At 41.6% G+C, this 17294-nt stretch overlaps 1 protein-coding gene across 11 annotated transcripts in view; it reads left to right on the top strand.

The window, feature by feature from the left end:
* ARID1B (AT-rich interaction domain 1B) overlaps positions 1 to 17294 on the top strand; it is a 437415-nt gene that overhangs the window by 388693 nt on the left and 31428 nt on the right. For 7 of the 11 annotated variants that reach the window (XM_027601111.2, XM_027601119.2, XM_027601117.2 and 4 more), the window contains 3 exons: positions 4767 to 4912; positions 11983 to 12092; positions 12813 to 12971. In XM_027601111.2, the coding sequence (XP_027456912.2) occupies positions 4767 to 4912; positions 11983 to 12092; positions 12813 to 12971 (415 nt within the window). The remainder of the gene's footprint in view (positions 1 to 4766; positions 4913 to 11982; positions 12093 to 12812; positions 12972 to 17294) is intronic. The other 4 variants (XM_027601114.2, XM_027601116.2, XM_027601112.2 and 1 more) reach the window with 3 other exon arrangements.

Genomic DNA, 17294 nt, shown 5'->3' with positions numbered 1-17294 from the left:
GCCATTATACTTGTCCCCTCAAGTGCTAGTAGTATTAGGGGTCCCATGGAGAAAGAAATAGGTCCAGGACACTGGCCTGAAAACAGGCCGGAGGCATTCTGTTTCTGCCACTTACTAGCTGTGTGTCTTCAAGCAACTTCTTCAGTCTCTCTGATCCTTATTTTCTTTCTCTGTATGTGAGCATAATTCCACCTACCTTCCTCCAGAAATTTAAAAAATTAAATGTGTAAAATGCCTAGAAATTGTACCAGGCACATTTATAAGGACCTCAGAAATCATGACAGTTGCTGTTGTTATCAGTCCCTCCATGTTCGCATGCAAAAGTAGGCCCAGAGACCCAAAGGGGATTTGCTCCCAGATCCCAGTGACAGTGGAAAGTATGACTAGTGACAGAGTCAAGACCCCTGGCATTTTGGCCAGACTTGTAAAACTATAGGCATGGTTTAATCGAGGACCACTGTAGCCAGCAACTGACATCCAACACACACATCTCAACATCTTTAATTTCTTGTTATTGTAAGGGTATTTTTTTTAACCTCTAATGCGTACCTTCCTCATCTTACGGTGATTGCAGATGGGCAGTGCAGACTTGGGGGAGAAATCGTAGATTAGGGTTACAAGGAGCCTGCCTGGTGGGTTTTATATTCCAATTCTCTTTGCCACCTGAGTTACAAAGCAGCATGCTCAAGGAACCATTTGTTTCATGCACCTGCTAGTCACAGCACATGTGAAACTGAATTTGGTGGAAGCTTGAAGAGGTGGCCGTCTTTCCTGAGGCCTGTTTACAATGGTAAACATGTTTGTCAGTTCATTTAACAAGTATTACTCTAGTAGCTGAACGTGCTCGGTAGTTGCTTCTCTCAGGAGGTATCACCCCTATAAGAGCCAAGATGTGCACATAAATTTTTTAGAATACACGAAAGAACGTGCAGAGGGCTCTGATAGGCAGAGCCTGGGGCAGGCAGAGCTTCCAGGTGGGGGAGTGAGGATGGCCTTCGCAGAGGGCGTGGCCCCTGCACCTGGATCTTGAATGACAGGTCACCACTGGTTGAGACTTGAAGGCTGTCTTCAGAAAACCCAACCTGTTCATCAGTTAAGGATGCTCTTCGGGTAGTTTATCTGCTGAGGAATTGAGAGAGCAGCCCCAGCAGGTCAACAGGTGCCACTCTTTCTTGTTTTCTTTTGAAACAGGTGCATAAATATGAAATTGTCTTTGTTTGAATGAGAACACGTCAGAAGGGAACCTAAGATACTTGAGTTAATGCCAATCACCTCCATGCTGATGTTAAAACCCTAACCATATAGGACTACGTTTCTAGCTGCGGGGCAGTGTATTTAGAAGTATTTGACGACCTCAGGATTAATCAGAAGCCATCGGATGATCTCAGATACATTCTTAGTGAACTGCAATGGGTATTATAATACCGGTTCAGCAGTCTGTAGTTATTCAAAGTGGCACGTCAGTGAGCTCAGAATTCAAGGCTGAAGTAACATTCCTTTCTCCCAGAGCCACACTCAACACCATTAGTCTTTCAGCCTGCTAGAATGTTCTTTCCAAGCCATCATTGAGTGTTCATCTGGACAGAATTTCTCTGAATGGTTAATGTAATATTTAAAAGAAAAAAAAACCCACTCAAACCCTTGATACTTTGAATTTTCAAGTGGACCATGTTTGAACTTTTTCCACCAGCTAGGACGTCGAATCCATTGAAAATGCTACACAAAAAGAATAGCATATCCGGTTTTCTTTTTTTTTTTAATTTTATTTTATTATGTTAATCACCATACATTACATCATTAGTTTTTGATGTAGTGTTCCATGATTCATTGTTTTCATATAACACCCAGTACTCCATGCAATACGTGCCCTCTTTAATACCCATCACCAGGCTAACCCATCCCCCCACCCCCCTTCCCTCTAGAACGCTCAGTTTGTTTCTCAGAGTCCATAGTCTCTCATGGTTCGTCTCCCCCTCCGATTTCCCCCCTTCATTTTTTCCTTCATGCTATCTTCTTTTTTTTTTTAACATATAGTGTATTACTTGTTTCAGAGGTACAGGTCTGCGATTCAGCAGTCTTACACAATTCACAGCGCTCACCATAGCACATACCCTCCCCAGTGTCTGTCACCCAGCCACCCCATCCCTCCCACCCCCCACCACTCCAGCAACCCTCAGTTTGTTTCCTGAGATTAAGAATTCCTCATATCAGTGAGGTCATATGATACACGTCTTTCTCTGATTGACTTATTTCGCTCAGCATAACACCTTCTAGTTCTATCCATGTCATTGTAAATGGCAAGATTTCATTCCTTTTGATGGCTGCATAATATTCCATTGTATATATATATATATACCACATCTTCTTTATCCATTCACCTGTCGTTGAACATCTTGGCTCTTTCCACAGTTTGGCTATTGTGGACATTGCTGCTATAGACATCGGGGTGCACATACCCCTTCAGATCACTACATTTATATCTTTGGGGTAAATACCCCAGTAGTGCAATTGCTGGGTCGTACGGTAGCTCTATTTTCAACTTTTTGAGGAACCTCAAAACCTTCTGTTTTCCAGAGTGGCTGCACCAGCTTGCATTCCCACCAACAGTGTAGGAGGGGTCCCCTTTCTCCACATCCCCGCCAACATCTGTCGTTTCCTGACTTGTTAATTTTAGCCATTCTGACTGGTGTGAGGTGGTATCTCATTGAGGTTTTGATTTGGATTTCCCTGATGCCGAGCGATGTTGATCACTTTTTCATGTGTCTGTTGGCCATTTGAATGTCTCTGGAAAAATGTCGGTTCGTGTCTTCTGCCCATTTCTTGATTGGATTATTTGTTCTTTGGGTGTTGGGTTTGATAAGTTCTTTATAGATTTTGGATACTAGCCCTTTATCGGATATGTCATTTGCAAATATCTTCTTCCATTCTGTCGGATTGTCTTTTGGTTTTGTTGACTGTTTCCTTTGCTGTGCAAAAGCTTTTTATCTTGATGAAGTCCCAATAGTTCATTTTTGCCCTGGCTTCCCTTGCCTTTGGCGATGTTTCTAGGAAGAAGTTGCTGTGGCTGAGGTCGAAGAGGTTGCTGCCTGTGTTCTCCTCTAGGATTTTGATGGACTCCTATCTCACATTTAGCTCTTTCGTCCATTTTGAGTCTATTTTTGTGTGTGGTGTAAGGAAGTGGTCCAGTTTCATTCTTCTGCATGTGGCTGTCCAATTTTCCCAACACCTTTTGTTGAAGAGACTTTTTTCCATTGGACATTCTTTCCTGCTTTGTCGAAGATAGTTGGCCATAGAGTTGAGGGTCCATTTCCGGGTTCTCTATTCTGTTCCATTGATCTATGTGTCTGTTTTTGTGCCAGTACCATACTGTCTGGATGATCACAGCTTTGTAATAGAGCTTAAGTCCGGAATTGTGATGCCACCAGCTTTGCTTTTCGTTTTCAACATTCCTCTGGCTATTCGGGGTCTTTTCTGGTTCCATACAAATTTTAGGATTATTTGTTCCATTTCTTAGAAAAAAGTTGATGGGTTTTTTCTTAAAATGACTTATGTCAATCTTAAAAATAGTGTGCTGTTCTGCATAAAAAGTCATCAGATGACTGCTTAATAGAGGCGGAGGGCATGGCTTCTAATCATAATTCGTTTGGAACAGATAAGCCAAGTGTGGATTTTTTTCTCTTCCTATTAGTTTTACTCCTAAGAGGGAACACTAGTAGCCAAAAGTTTGGAAAGTTTTCTCAAGGTATACTGTTTACATAAGAGCCACTTGAGTACAACAATGGAGCCTCTCCCAGATTTTGCCACCTTGCCCTCATCTTTCTCTCTACCTGGTAATTCTCCCACGAGAATGAAAGCACCGCGCAGTTTCAGCCTCCTCCTCCCTGGTCTCATTTCCAGCTGTTAGAGAAATGCCTTTGTGCCACACATGTCCCCTTCAGATTAAGAAATACCCTCCTCCCCTTGCAAGAGTGAGAAGTTTGTCTTTTGCAGAGCACACATATAAAACTAGCAAAACTAAGTCACCGAAAATTTAAGTTCATGGGTCTGTATCACAGTCAGGGAGGGGTGACCCGAGGGCCTTTTAGGGACACTGTCAGCCAGTCTCAGCTCCCTTCCTTCCGTCCCAGGAAAGCCTACAAAAAGAAGTGGAAGTCTGGTGTTTACTGTGTAAAGTTAATATGTGGGTATTGGTGTGTTCGCAAGAGTACCTAATTTCAGAATGCCAAATAACAGGGTTAAAGGGCTTTAGAAATGCTTTCTCCCATATTCATTCTATCAGAACATTTAGGTTAAAGAAAAAAATTTTAAATAACATTCTCACACTGCCCATTTGATTTTCATTCCTTGACTTCTGGTTTTTGATACGAGGACACTAAGTAATGCTCAGAGAGTCAGATCTTTTTAAACATTAGAAATTAATTTTGCTTGCTTTTGTAATTCCTGTTCTTATTTCAAGTTCCCCCTTTCTTGCTTATATTCCTCTGTATAAATCATAACCTGGAACACTTGACATGATTCAAAATGTATAATTTATTTGTGGAATTTATATTATTTGGAATTTTTACACAGTGGATTAAGTAACTCCTTAGCAATAGTTCAGCCTCTCTTTCCGGGAAATCAGTTATTTTAAGCGAACATGAAAAATAGTAGCCCCCGCCCCTTGCATAGATGCATTATGAGAAATGGCTCCCCGGGTAACGTACCACCCGTACGTGCCGCCGTGTCCATGGCCAGTATATGTATGCATGTGCTTTCTCTTCCTACAGGCAAGGCAGTTTTCCGGGCATGAATCAGAGTGGACTTATGGCTTCCAGCTCTCCCTACAGCCAGCCCGTGAACAACAGCTCTGGGCTGATGAACACCCAGGCACCCCCCTACAGCATGACGCCCAATATGGTGAACAGCTCAGCAGGTAACCACGGCAGCTCCGCGCTCTGAGAGCTGCCCTCCCCTCCCCCTCCGCCCCCCCCCCCTCCTCCCGGCCTGCACTGGTGAGCAACCCAAGCCCTGGGATCTTTGGGTGAAAAGGGGACACACTCCATTTTTCTGCTGCCTGGAAACCTGCTCAATCTACGTAACTGTTTCAAGACACGAGGATCACATTATATTTTGTGTAAATGATTTGAATGCCCTCTGTGTTTTTGTAACGTGTGGGCACATTCCGCGGGACTCTGGGGACTGCTTGCTAGATGTATACACTAAGCTCTTTTTCTCTTTCGGCACATTCGAAGTATCGGAAGATCCCCCGACAAAATCGATGCTCCATTCGGTAGTGGTGGAGATGAACGCTTCATCTTTCAGGGGAGGTGATTGAAGGGCAGAACAAGGGGGGGTTGAAGTACTTTTTCACCTTGAAATATATACCCGGAAGTAGTTGTTCATAAGTGCTGTCTGCAGACTGTCTCTAGTGAGAAATTCTATATTACTTTTTTAATGAACTATTTTAGATTTTCCCTCGTGTTTAACTTTTCCAACCCACCTGGTGATGTCAACAACTGTATTCTTACCGAATCCCATCCGATCGGTGCAGTAAGAGTATCAGTTTGTGGAAACACCAAAAACGTCGACACCTGTGCAGAGTCTGTGTTCGCAGATTCCTTAGACCCCGAGCCATCTCCTCAAGCCCCATGCTCCCCGGCAGTTGAGGGGCGCTGCTCTTTAGATGAGGAAAGGCTGTGGGTCACAACTGACCTGAACGTCCAGCACCTGTTGGAGAGGGAGGCACTGTCTCGGGTAGGATGCTGTCCTTTGGTGAATGCAGACCATTGTGTGGCAGTTGTGTGTGTCCTGCGATGTTTTACCATGTGTTAGGGAAACACCATGGAGTTAGAGGCTTGGCACTCCCTTAGTACCTTTTCTCATCTCCTCTGCCTTTCGCCACCCCTCTGACCTGTCCCATCTTGGAAAGGCCACCCCAGGAGCTGCTGTTAGAGGCTGGGCTTGCATCCTCTCTGAGCTTCTGAGTTGCTGGTTTCCAGGGTCTCATTTAACAGTGCCATTCCCTGATTGCGTCTCTTTAAAAGTATGTGGAAGAGGAAGAAAGAGTGGCGAAATGGAAGGTTTTCAAATAAATAGAATAGCCCTTCCTGATATTGGTCATTAATCCCAGCAACGTGGGTGTTTTTAAACTTGAGATGAAAGGGGAAAGCTCTTAACCAGTCTGTTAACCAGAAACTTCCCCTCCCCTTCTCAGCACTGTCCCAGGTAATAGGGTATTTAGGTTACGACATTATGTGTTTTGTCTGGCTTGCTGAAATAAAATTATTCCAGAGCATTGAAACTACACAATAAATTTTCACCCACTATTAGCAATACTCATTTTTCCCTTTTTCCTTTGGACCCCAGAACCACAAAAATAACCCACCACAAAGAGATGGCACCGTGCCCTGCCTAAGAAGATTTATGTGTTCCTAAGGAATAACCAGTTTAATGGAGATTCGCAGAGAGGGTTTCTTTTTATTATTATTATTATTCAGATAAATCAGCTCTTCATTATTTCATACACAGGAAACCTGTTCAATGAAAGGCTATTTATCCTCACAGTCTTTTGTATGGGCTAGTAGGATTTTTTCTTTATTGCATTGTGTATTTTGAAACACTGAATTTTTGATAATTTAGACGTTTATCAAATTTTCCTCTGCACATTTAGGTGATTTTATTCCAGCTCTATAAGTCAAATGCTACCTGATAGAAAGTAGTCATCTAGCTAGCACATCCAAAGAATATTGATGATTTAGCATGTACTGTGTATCTGTTGATAGGCACACGTCAAGCTGCTATCCCTGTGTTACAGTCTCTGAGGGAAACAGGAATGGCAGAGGAACCCATAAAGTTACAGAGTGGCTCCTGACGAGTTTTGGTCTGAAGGTGTACTCTTGACTTTTTCTAGAGTTGGGCCAGAAATGGCTTTGATCGTCCTCACATCAGTCTACTTGGTTTGGGCCCATGCAGATCAGTTACCAGTGATAAGGGCAAAGCATCTTCTCTGTGTGAGGGCACTTTTGGAGCAAGTGAAGATGATACCCATGATGTCCAGGGTTGGGGGTGGGATTTGCTGAACCTCTGTTAGCAGCTTATGCAACTGGCCTTCCAGCATCCTCTTTGCGGAGTTCAGACAATTGTGATATAGACGGGGTACAGGGCCAAAAAACGTCTTTCTGTGTAGTGACAAATTGTTACAGGCTTCAGTGAGCAAGTAATTATTCAAATGGAGTCAGTGTGAGTATGAATGTGACAACTATTTCTTCATTTTAAAATGCAGGGGAAGTGGGGTGCTAAGCAGTGGGGAGGGCATTTTTTTCCCTCTAAAGGAGCTTTTTTCAAAAAAATTATTTGCAATAAAAGATTAGAATTATATAATGCGATGGGCAAAATTATAAGTCATGTATAGCCTTGTTAAATACCCCCTTTTATAATACTTGTGTTATTAGCTATGTTATACTTCTTTGTGTTTCCTTTTATAACATTCATTAGTCATATACTTGTCTTTATATAAACCATCATCTTAAAGAAGACATCTAAATTCCAGAAAATATATCTACCATCTGTGGTTCTAAGTTTGCCTCACTGGAAGCCGCTCTGCAAAATGTAGGGCATTTCCATCCAGATAACCTACAGATAGTAAATGAGCCGCCGTATACTGCTGTAGTCAGGCCTTCCTCTTATACAAGAGCCCTGTCAGATTACAGATCTTTTTTCCAACCTAGCACTGCTCCATCCCAAAGGCAGTATCCTATTGATGTCCTACCAGTATGGGGCATACTAGCTCCATTAGCCCTTACAGAGAAAAAAAGGCAAGCTCACTACCACAGGATCGACGGCTTCCTTCGGTGTTCTCAAAAATCGAGAACCACGTGTCACCTGGAATGCTTGTTAAAACTACAGATTTCTGGGCCCCAGTCAGAATTTCTGAGGATGTTCCTAACAGACTCCTCAGGTAGTTTTCATAAGTGCATGCTGAAGCTTAAGAACCGCCGATTTAGAGATATTTTGCTCAGCAGTCTCCTGGCAGAAGCCCTGCCTGCTTTGTGTGGCATTAGCTATTTGCTGTCTTGAAATTTAAAAAAAATTTACAAAAGAGGGCACGTATTGAATGGAGCACTGGGTGTTATACGCAAGCAGTGAATCATGGATCACTACATCAAAAACTAATGATGCAATGTATGGTGATTAACATAACATAATAAAATTTAAAAAGGATCTTGAAGAGAAAAAAAAGATCTAGCACCATTAAAAAAAAAAAAAAAAACTTTGGCTAGCATATAAATCTACCAGATGGATAGGTGTTTTCTGTCTTGAGGCTTTAGGATCCTTCTCTGAGGAAGTTTTGGGTCTTTAGCACCATTGCTAGTGGTTAGTTGTCTAAGCAGTTTGTAAGATCGTTGGGTATTTTGCTTGCTTGCTTGCTTGCAAGCAATGATCTTAGGTGAATTGCCATCCTCCCTCAAAGACATAAAAGCTGTAATAAATGATGAAAACCATATCTCTTCGAGGGGGAAAAATGTATCCTGGGATTTTGCCAAGTCGGTTGGTAGCTGTGGACTCTGTCTGGGGCTGGGGCTTTCTGGAGAGCATACTGGGTTTTCTCAGGTTGCATGTCTCCTTGGGGTGCCTATAATGGAGAGGGCATGGATGGAAATAATGGTGCTGTGCATCTCCCTTGCCCTGCCCCTGTGGAGGTACATCAGCAGAGAGAGGTGTCAGAAGGTTCTTTCAAGGCCTTGCTGATCCGGTCCAAGAGAGAGAAATGTTTCTCCTGAGCTTCCTTCCCTCATACCCTTCATATGTGTTAACGTTCACGGTGCTCTTGATGTACGTGCCACATATAAGAAGAGTCATGACTATCTACAGATGTATACACATAGATAGGCCCTCCTGTGTTTTCAGAAACAGGGAATAAAAGATTTTGGCCATATGCTGTATTGTTTACCGTGAAAAGAACAAACCGTATGTTTGTTTCTGGTCCCATTTCTCCATCGTCTGGGAGTGACTTTGTCGCCTTATAGGAAGACTAAGTAAAGAAAGCTGAGCGAGTAAGAGTGAATGTTTGAGTTCAGTTTTGCTCACACCATATGTTCTTATGTTCCTTTTGAATATATTATTAAATCTGGGGTGGAGTAGCTGCCTTAGGACTTTGACCCACACTTACTTTAGGAAATCATTCGAACTCTTAAATTTCAGGTGTAAAGCCAGAGGCTAGCGCCTGAAATGTATTTACAGTACTCATACAGCACTTTCTGCAGGCCCGAGTTCTTTACTGCCCCTTTTTATGTCTGAACTTTACATACTGGATTGCTGATGTCAGTAGGAGAAAGAACAGGGCCTTGATTTAACACATCCTTACCATAGTGGTGGTCTTTCTCTTCTGGGAAAGGAGAAAAAAAAAATAGTGCTCCTGGAGTGTCATTGCCCTGGGAGGCCTATAGCTCTTTGCAGTGATTCATTGAGAATTCTGGTAAGAAGTCAAAAATAAGCATTTCAACAAAAGGAATAGTAAAAGCCGCAGTAAGGAAAGACCTTGTGATCCATTTAGTAAAATAAAATTTGCAGTGTAAGGCAGGAATACTAAATAAAACTATTACTCTCAATCCTATCCTTATTTATCTCTCAAAAATCATAAAGCAGTGCCACTTTTGACCATTTTTATATTTGCATACCCTAAATGCCCGTTTAAAAATATATAATAGCGAGTGAAGAAATTTGGGGCATCTCAAACCAAAAGATATGCTTAAATTCATCTGAGTCTGATTTTTAAATCAGTGTAAATTATTATCATTCATTATAATAATACATCTTAGCCTACTTCTTTATGCTTAAAAATTGTTTTGGGGTATGTTAACACAGTGAATGTACAAAGACGAATATTACTATTTTCTGTCTCTCAACAGTAATATTCAGGCATAATTTGTTCCAAATTATGGAACAAATTCATGGAACAAATCCAGAACTATTCATTATAACCTTTGAACAAGCAGGCCCTCGCAGAAGCCACGTGTCCGTGACTTTGCCACGTTCTTGGGGTTGTGTGGCCGTCGTTCCCCAGTGACAGCTCTGAATAACTAGCAAGGACGTGGGGACTTTTATAAAGAAGCTCCTCCTCCCACGTTCGTCCTGCTCTGTTTCCCCCTTCTGTTCTTCTAAAAAGGGTGTTTCTCAATGTACGGATTTACTGATCCCGGGAGAGAAGACTGCACGAAAGCAGCCCCGCGCTCTGAGCAGGGCGGTCCTGGGGCGGTCTCTCTCAGCTGCTTTCCTGGGGTTTCACACATTCACCAAAATAACAGCATTTTTAGCTGATCCCAATAGATTTTTCTCTGCAGCTGCATCACTTGAAAAAGCTTTTTGTTCCAGTTCTTAAAGTCTAAGTATTGAAAGTAATTTGGGGGGGGGAGAAAGAAAGGGGAAAAAAACATCCCAATTATGATTTGTGTGCGTGGTGATGACTTCAAGGGCTGGCTGGCTGCAGACGGGCTCGGAACCGCTCGCCAGTGAGCGCGTGCAGACCGGCGCTTCCCCGGGTGTTAGCAAGCGTGCCGCCGGACTCCTGGGCACGTGGCGGGGTCGGCATTTTTGGCAGGACCTCTGGTCTCAACCTGCCGTGATGCTAAGGATATTAGCAAATTAGCACCACCAAGCGTGCCAGCTAATTCGCCAGAGCCCTGCTCACTCTCACTGCTGTAATTAAAGCTAATTATTTTCTAAAACATAGTAATACATGAATATGTGCAATAATCATTTTGTAGTGGGCAATCTGTGGAGCCTTTTTTAAGGCTGCTGCTTTTTTTTTTTTTTTTTTGGCACATTATGCAACATGCGCACTGCCTTGGTTGAGCCAGCACTTTTGTTTGCAGAATGGAGAACGGGTCCTGTGCATAAAACCTCAGGCTTATTTTATGTTGAGATAGGAATGTTTCCTGGCTTTCGCTCATTGACAAAGCTCTTAATTCTCTCCGTTCTCCGCTCTCTTCTGCTTCCCTCCCTCTTCACACATCTGTTTGGTGTCGTGCTCCCAGCCCAGTGTTGTGCAGATGGTTTTCACAGTGGGGTTCTGTAGAAATTCAGCTGCTATTCCCTGGATGTCTACACTGATTCCCTACTGTAGCCTTGTTCTTCCTTTAAAAAGAAATCCAAACCCTCCTTTTCAACCCAAAAATGTCTATTCGTATTCGTAATAAATGGGTATAAATCAGTTGTTCTTTGGTGAACCTTTCCTTCTAAATCCTAGATGAACTTGATTGAATTTCTGAGCCTTGAGATAGAAAATGAGTTTTTCTGGGAATCGGAACGTTGACTCTTGAGCTGGTGTGGGTGTCTGACCTGGGCATGTGAGCCGCTGCTGGGGATTGATAAATGTGCACAGAGCCCCAGACTGAAAGGAAACCAGCCACATTGCAAAATAATTAGAAATCCTGTCCTTCAAAAATTACTTTTGATTATTGTGTTTGAAGTCATTTGTTCCAGCTGTTTTCCATTAGTGTGGACTAGGCCACATGCGATAGATAAGACTTTCAAATGAAACAATATAAAATGTCAAGTGATTTTGCAAACTGTAGATTCTGTAAATTTAGGAAATTAGGCAGGCACGAAATCCTCCTGTCACCAGGTAAAAAATACACACACCCAGTATTTCCTTTCACTCCTGATGAGCAGTTGAAACATTGGACTTAACTTCCACCTGTCACCTACTCTAGCAAAGCTGTAGTAATTTTGAAAAAATAAGATTGATATGAGTTGACTTTCAGTGGCTTGGGTGTTGAGTAAATGTGTTTTGTTTTGTTTTTTAAGTTAAAAAGGACTGGCAGAATGTCGTTCTATTTAGATTTCCAGAAAACTGGTGTGCCCTCAGTTACAATTTCTCTTTTCTTCTCTTCCTTCAAGGGAAATTCACGTGCCCCATGGGTCACTCAGTAACTTGTGTTAGCGGGAACACAGCCCGATGCATCACATGTATAATCCTAAACTCTTTCTCCTGTTTTCGATTAGCATCTATGGGTCTTGCAGATATGATGTCTCCTGGGGAATCCAAATTGCCCATGCCTCTCAAAGCCGACGGTAAAGAAGAAGGCACTCCGCAGCCTGAGAGCAAGTCGAAGGTACTTCCTTTCTCCTCTGCACGTGGCGTGGGGTCTGCCTTCCTGCAGCTGCCATGGTGTTCTAGTCACTGGTGTCGGCCTCCACTTCTGTCTCCATTTGGTTTCTTCTCTTCTGCATGCGTCCGTCTCGTGCACCACGTTTGTAGTTCTCTCTTTCCCCGCCCCCTCCATGGTGTGGATCTGAAAGTTACTAGTTCTTACGGCATTGAACTCGTGGTGGTGGGAGAGGGGCGGAGGGACAAGACCCACCCAAGAGAGATGCTTTGGGGGTGGGGAGAAGGAAGGGGTCTTGCCTGGTTTTGATACTTGCAGCCATTTTCTCTGCCTTCAGTTTATAGCTTCCTGTTTTGGCCGCCTCAGCAACAACAACATACTTAATATTTTGCTTTCCTGCCTTATTTGATAAATAAGGTGAACAGCTTTTTTTTTCCTTTCTTTCTTTCATAAGGGGTAACCCATGCTTAGCATTCCGTGTAAGCTTGAAGTAAGCATGGTGGCTTGGTGGCCTTATCCAGCATCCAGCAAACTCACCAAATTATACTAATTAAGAATGTCGTTTTAATACCTTTATGTGTGTGTGTTTTTGTGTGTCTGTTTGTCCATGTCTTTGTGTATATATCCATTATATATAAAAATTAGTCTGTTAAACTGGATGTTCTTTTTGTTATTTTAAATAAAGTTTGCCCTACCTTTGTCATTTTTTTTATTCCTCTACCACAGGATAGCCACAGCTCTCAGGGTATTTCTCAGCCCCCAACCCCCGGCAACCTGCCAGTCCCTTCCCCCATGTCCCCCAGCTCTGCTAGCATCTCCTCATTTCATGGAGATGAAAGCGATAGCATTAGCAGCCCGGGCTGGCCAAAGACTCCATCAAGCCCTGTAAGTGGCTCTGGTTTTTTTTGTTTTTTTGGTGTTTTTTTTTTTTTTCGGTTTTTGGGGTTTTTTGATAATTAATTAATTCTACTTTAATGCTTGCTTATTTATTTGTTTTATAAGACTTTTTCTTCATAATTTATCCATGAAAGGGTTTTCTTGGTAATTATAGTAGTAACGAAATGAGTAACGTTTGTGTAAATCGTAGAAGTTGATCTCTGCTAATGAAACGGCTATTATAAAGAAGCACCTCCGTATGAAGCATGTGATTGTGTTACTGGGTCCAAACTCCTTCACGCAGTGACTTTGTTTAAATGTCTGATCCGTTGTGCACTTACAGAAGATCTTCAAAACGAGTTACTTCTCCATTTACATGGGAACTAATAGCAGCCACGGAGTAAATGACAAATTTGGCCTTTGGCCTAAATCTTTCATGGGCTGTTGTATTTGAAACATCTTATTTCAAAACTGCCTACCTGAAAATATAGATATCACACTCTGGGCACAGGTTAGCATAATATCAGCCCTGCTTTGTTTCAATCCACCTGTCAAATTAACAGAAAAGGTGTAGGAATGTTACCACATGTGAATATTTGGAATATGTACCTACATTAGAATCAGTCGAGGGAGAAAAATTACCTCCTGCACAAGACTGCTGATCGTCTTGAAATTAAGTGTTGATTTCCATATGATATGTAAAAAACAAAAATGGTGATGTACCTGTAAGGGAATTTTTTTTTTTCTTAATGTTCTTCTGTCCATAGAGCTTGGCCTTTATTTTCCTACTGAAGAAATTAATTCTGTGCCATTAAAAAAAAAAGAGTAAGAATGGCACTGTAGTCACCTTTATTTTACATTCATATAGGGAATCAAAAGATCTGTTTAAAAAAAAAAAAACGTTAACATGCAATTACTTGCCAAGAAGGCTTAATTAACACGCTAATTTTTGTAAGACGATGTATTGAAGAGTGCAGCTCAGGAAAAGTCAGTTGGAGGGAAGAAGACTCTATGTGCAGAATCTGGCAATCTAGTCAAAACCCCAAAAGGAGGCTGCTATTAATTATCCATTCACTGGTTTAAACAGATAGAGCTGAAGGTTTGAAGGGTTGGTGGTTCCAGTAAATGTTTGTAAAATTCATGTGGAGCTCTAGCATAACCAGCATTTTCCTTTTCAAAGGAAGAAAGGGCGATATTCGCTGTTACCTTCTCTGTAGACATGTTTCGCTTTTGCAACAGCCAAGATGAAATGAAAAATGCTCTAGGGCGGGTTAAGCAGAACTAACAGGAAGGGGGAGTGCAAAGCCTGCATTTTGATGTCCTTGTGTATTGGCTTTGAGTCTCAGAAGGCAGCCAGCGTTATGGGGGTTTTCCCCATAATCTACCCCGGTGTTGTGTTTTGTTTTGTCTTAATCATAAGAAAAGCATTTTTGAATCGGCCTACCGTCAAGTTAACAGGTGGAACTCAAATTATAACTTTTCGAAAACATTTGTATGTTGGTTCAAAGGGAAAAATTTCAGAGGTTGAAAATAATAATCTTTTTTAAAACCTTAACGTAATAATTAAGAATAATAAGTTATGAAAAACAAAGCCTACTAATAGATGATATTACATGTTTAAAAAAATAAATTAACTAAAAAATTAAAAAATAAAAATTCCACATTGCCAACTCTGGATTTATAAAGATTGAGTGAGATATTTATGATATTTTAACTTAACTAATTAGGTTATCTCCATACAATGAATCCTGTAGGAAAGAAACTTCTATCAAAAAAAAAAAAAAAAGCCCACTTTCCACTTAAGTGTAAGAAAAAAGTAAAATGAATTGTAGACTTCATTTTCTGATTATAAAACAATTATGCTTAAAACTGTATGTTACTTTTCCCTTTTTTCTAAATATTTCAGCATACATTATCTCTTCCTGTACCATAACCATTTTATGTTTAAGAATTTATGGGGCACCTGGGTGGCACAGTTGGTTAAGTGTCCAACCCTTGGTTTCGGCTCAGGGCATGATCTCAGGGTCGTGGAACAAGCCCTGCCCCGGGCTCCACGCTCAGCTCAGAGTCTGCTTGTCCCTCTCCCTCTGCCTCTCCCTCCGTTCGTGCTTGCGCGCTCTCTCTCTAAAATAAATAAAATCTCAAAAGAAAAAGAATTTACAAGCAAACTTCTGGCTCTAGCGGTAGACAAGGACAGGAGGAGCTCTGTATTCAGAACGTGGCCCCTGCCTTGGATGAGATGCTAATTTAGGAAGGGAACCAAAAGCGATGGGAAGGAAGGACCCAAGAGAATCTCTGCTGTCAAATCACTGCTGACATGCACAGTTTAGGAATATTTAACCGTCCTTTCTGAGACACAACTTCAATTTGTACTTCAGATTGCTCTTCCCAGTGTCTCTGTTAAAACCTGTCTCACAGCAGGCCTGAAATGGACTACATGATGAAGATGTTCCGTGCTTTGACAGTGTGCTGTGGACCAACATTGTTTTGTTATGGAACATTCTAAAATAAAAATAAACATTTGCACATACACATATTACCAGGCATATGGTAAAGACTGCTGAAATGTAAATCTGCCTGAAAGATTTGAGAAAAACTGTACTTATAGACTTAATTAAACTACCCGCAAGGAAAACATTTGTGGCGCCATAATGTCCTGCTACAGTCTTTCAGCAATCTCCCTTCCCTTTCCTTGGGTCCATGACACTTTAGGGCGCTAGGATACAGTTTTTACAACGCTGAAGCAGTGTGAGGTGGTCCCAGGGACCTGGAAGGGTCATCCCATCTTTCTGCGGGGCTGGCTTGTTGGCCCAAGGTCGGTGGGTAGAGTGTATAATGACACCTACCCAAAGGTTACATCACAGCTAATGTCTGTGAACTGAAGAAGGTACGTGTTGAGCCTAATCAGCGATAAAGTATGTACCCTTTATTTCCTAACACTTTTGTCTCTCTTAACATCCTTTTTCTCTGTTCAGACACCCACATACCGACTTTGATAATTGGCCAGGAAACAGACCTTGAGGCTGGGGGTGCAGGTGGCAAGGGCCAGTCATAGGCATGACGATCCCTCCTGTTTTCAGTCTCGTTAGATTGCGTCCATGTTTCCTTAGCACTTTGATCACTGAAATCCCGTTTATAGGATATTTTATTCAGCTGTGAATTCTTCCTTGGAGGGTGCCAGACTTCTCAGACCTTTTTTGTCCATTTGAGTACCCGCTCACAGAACAGATTCGATACCAGCTACCTCCAGTGTGCTCACTGTTGGTGATCCAAAATCAGCTCGGACCCTGCCTGTGGAACTTAAAATGTAGTCAGGAAGATGTAGGACAGACCAGTAATCCCATGCAAGGCATACACTTTTTATAAGCTGTGTAACCAGGGGCCACTGAGGACAAATAAAGTGGGCGACAGTGATTTAGATGAAGGAGACTCGGGTGCCTGGGAGGCCTCTTCCGGGACGTAACATGTCACCTCAGGCCTGACCACTTTCTTTCCATACAGATGCATTTTCCTACATTATGGTGCCATAAAAATCCTTAAGTCTTTTTTGAAGATCTAAAACCGATGCTATGCAAAACAAGAGGATTCAATTAAAAAAAAAAAAAAACATTGTTTTCATTACGTTTTTCTAACTTTATGAGAACAAATTGAGGTGTGCAGAAGTTAATTAAATTCAAGTTCATTTAACAAAGGATGGCAAGAAAAGTGAAAATATATATAGCCAAACTAAGTATACTGTTATTTTAGGCCCATCTCTGGTTATGGGATACATTAATTTCATAAATGGGAACAAACATCTGCATAGTCTCTCTGCTCGGGTCCTGATTAACTGTCCTCCCAGAAGCCTTCCCCAGTTTGGCCATGGAGAGGACCAGGCCAGAAATGGCAGGTGAATCTTCCATTCAGAATTTTGGTAGAGACACTCAAAGTAATTTTAAATCAAAGTGACTGCTTTTATTTCTCTTACCCTGAATTGAATATCGAACTTTTACTTCTCAATTTTTCAGAAATGAAATGCAAGAGAGAGGGTGGTGGGGTTTTTTTATTATTATTATTGATTTTAGGTGATAATGCTTTTTTCCTCCTGTTATTTCTAATTTTCATTTTTCAATAAACGTTGGACCCATTTTCTACTGCTCCCCAAAAGGAAAAATTTATTTTTAAACTAGCATTTAGAAACCTCTTCGTAATAACTACCCCATTAGTGATGACAAAGCTTCTGGAATGTGGTATAAAATGCACTAGGACAGTTTCTTTTCCTAGTCAGATATTCCTTGGGTACAAGAATATGGAAGAGAAAGTTTAAAAACTTAGCATTTGGATATACAGTGT

The sequence above is a fragment of the Zalophus californianus genome, chromosome 7, assembly GCF_009762305.2.
Source record: "Zalophus californianus isolate mZalCal1 chromosome 7, mZalCal1.pri.v2, whole genome shotgun sequence".
NCBI classification, from domain to species: Eukaryota; Metazoa; Chordata; class Mammalia; order Carnivora; family Otariidae; genus Zalophus; species Zalophus californianus.
The sequence above is the reverse complement of the archived record's forward strand: the minus strand, read 5'-3'. Positions and strand labels throughout refer to the sequence as shown.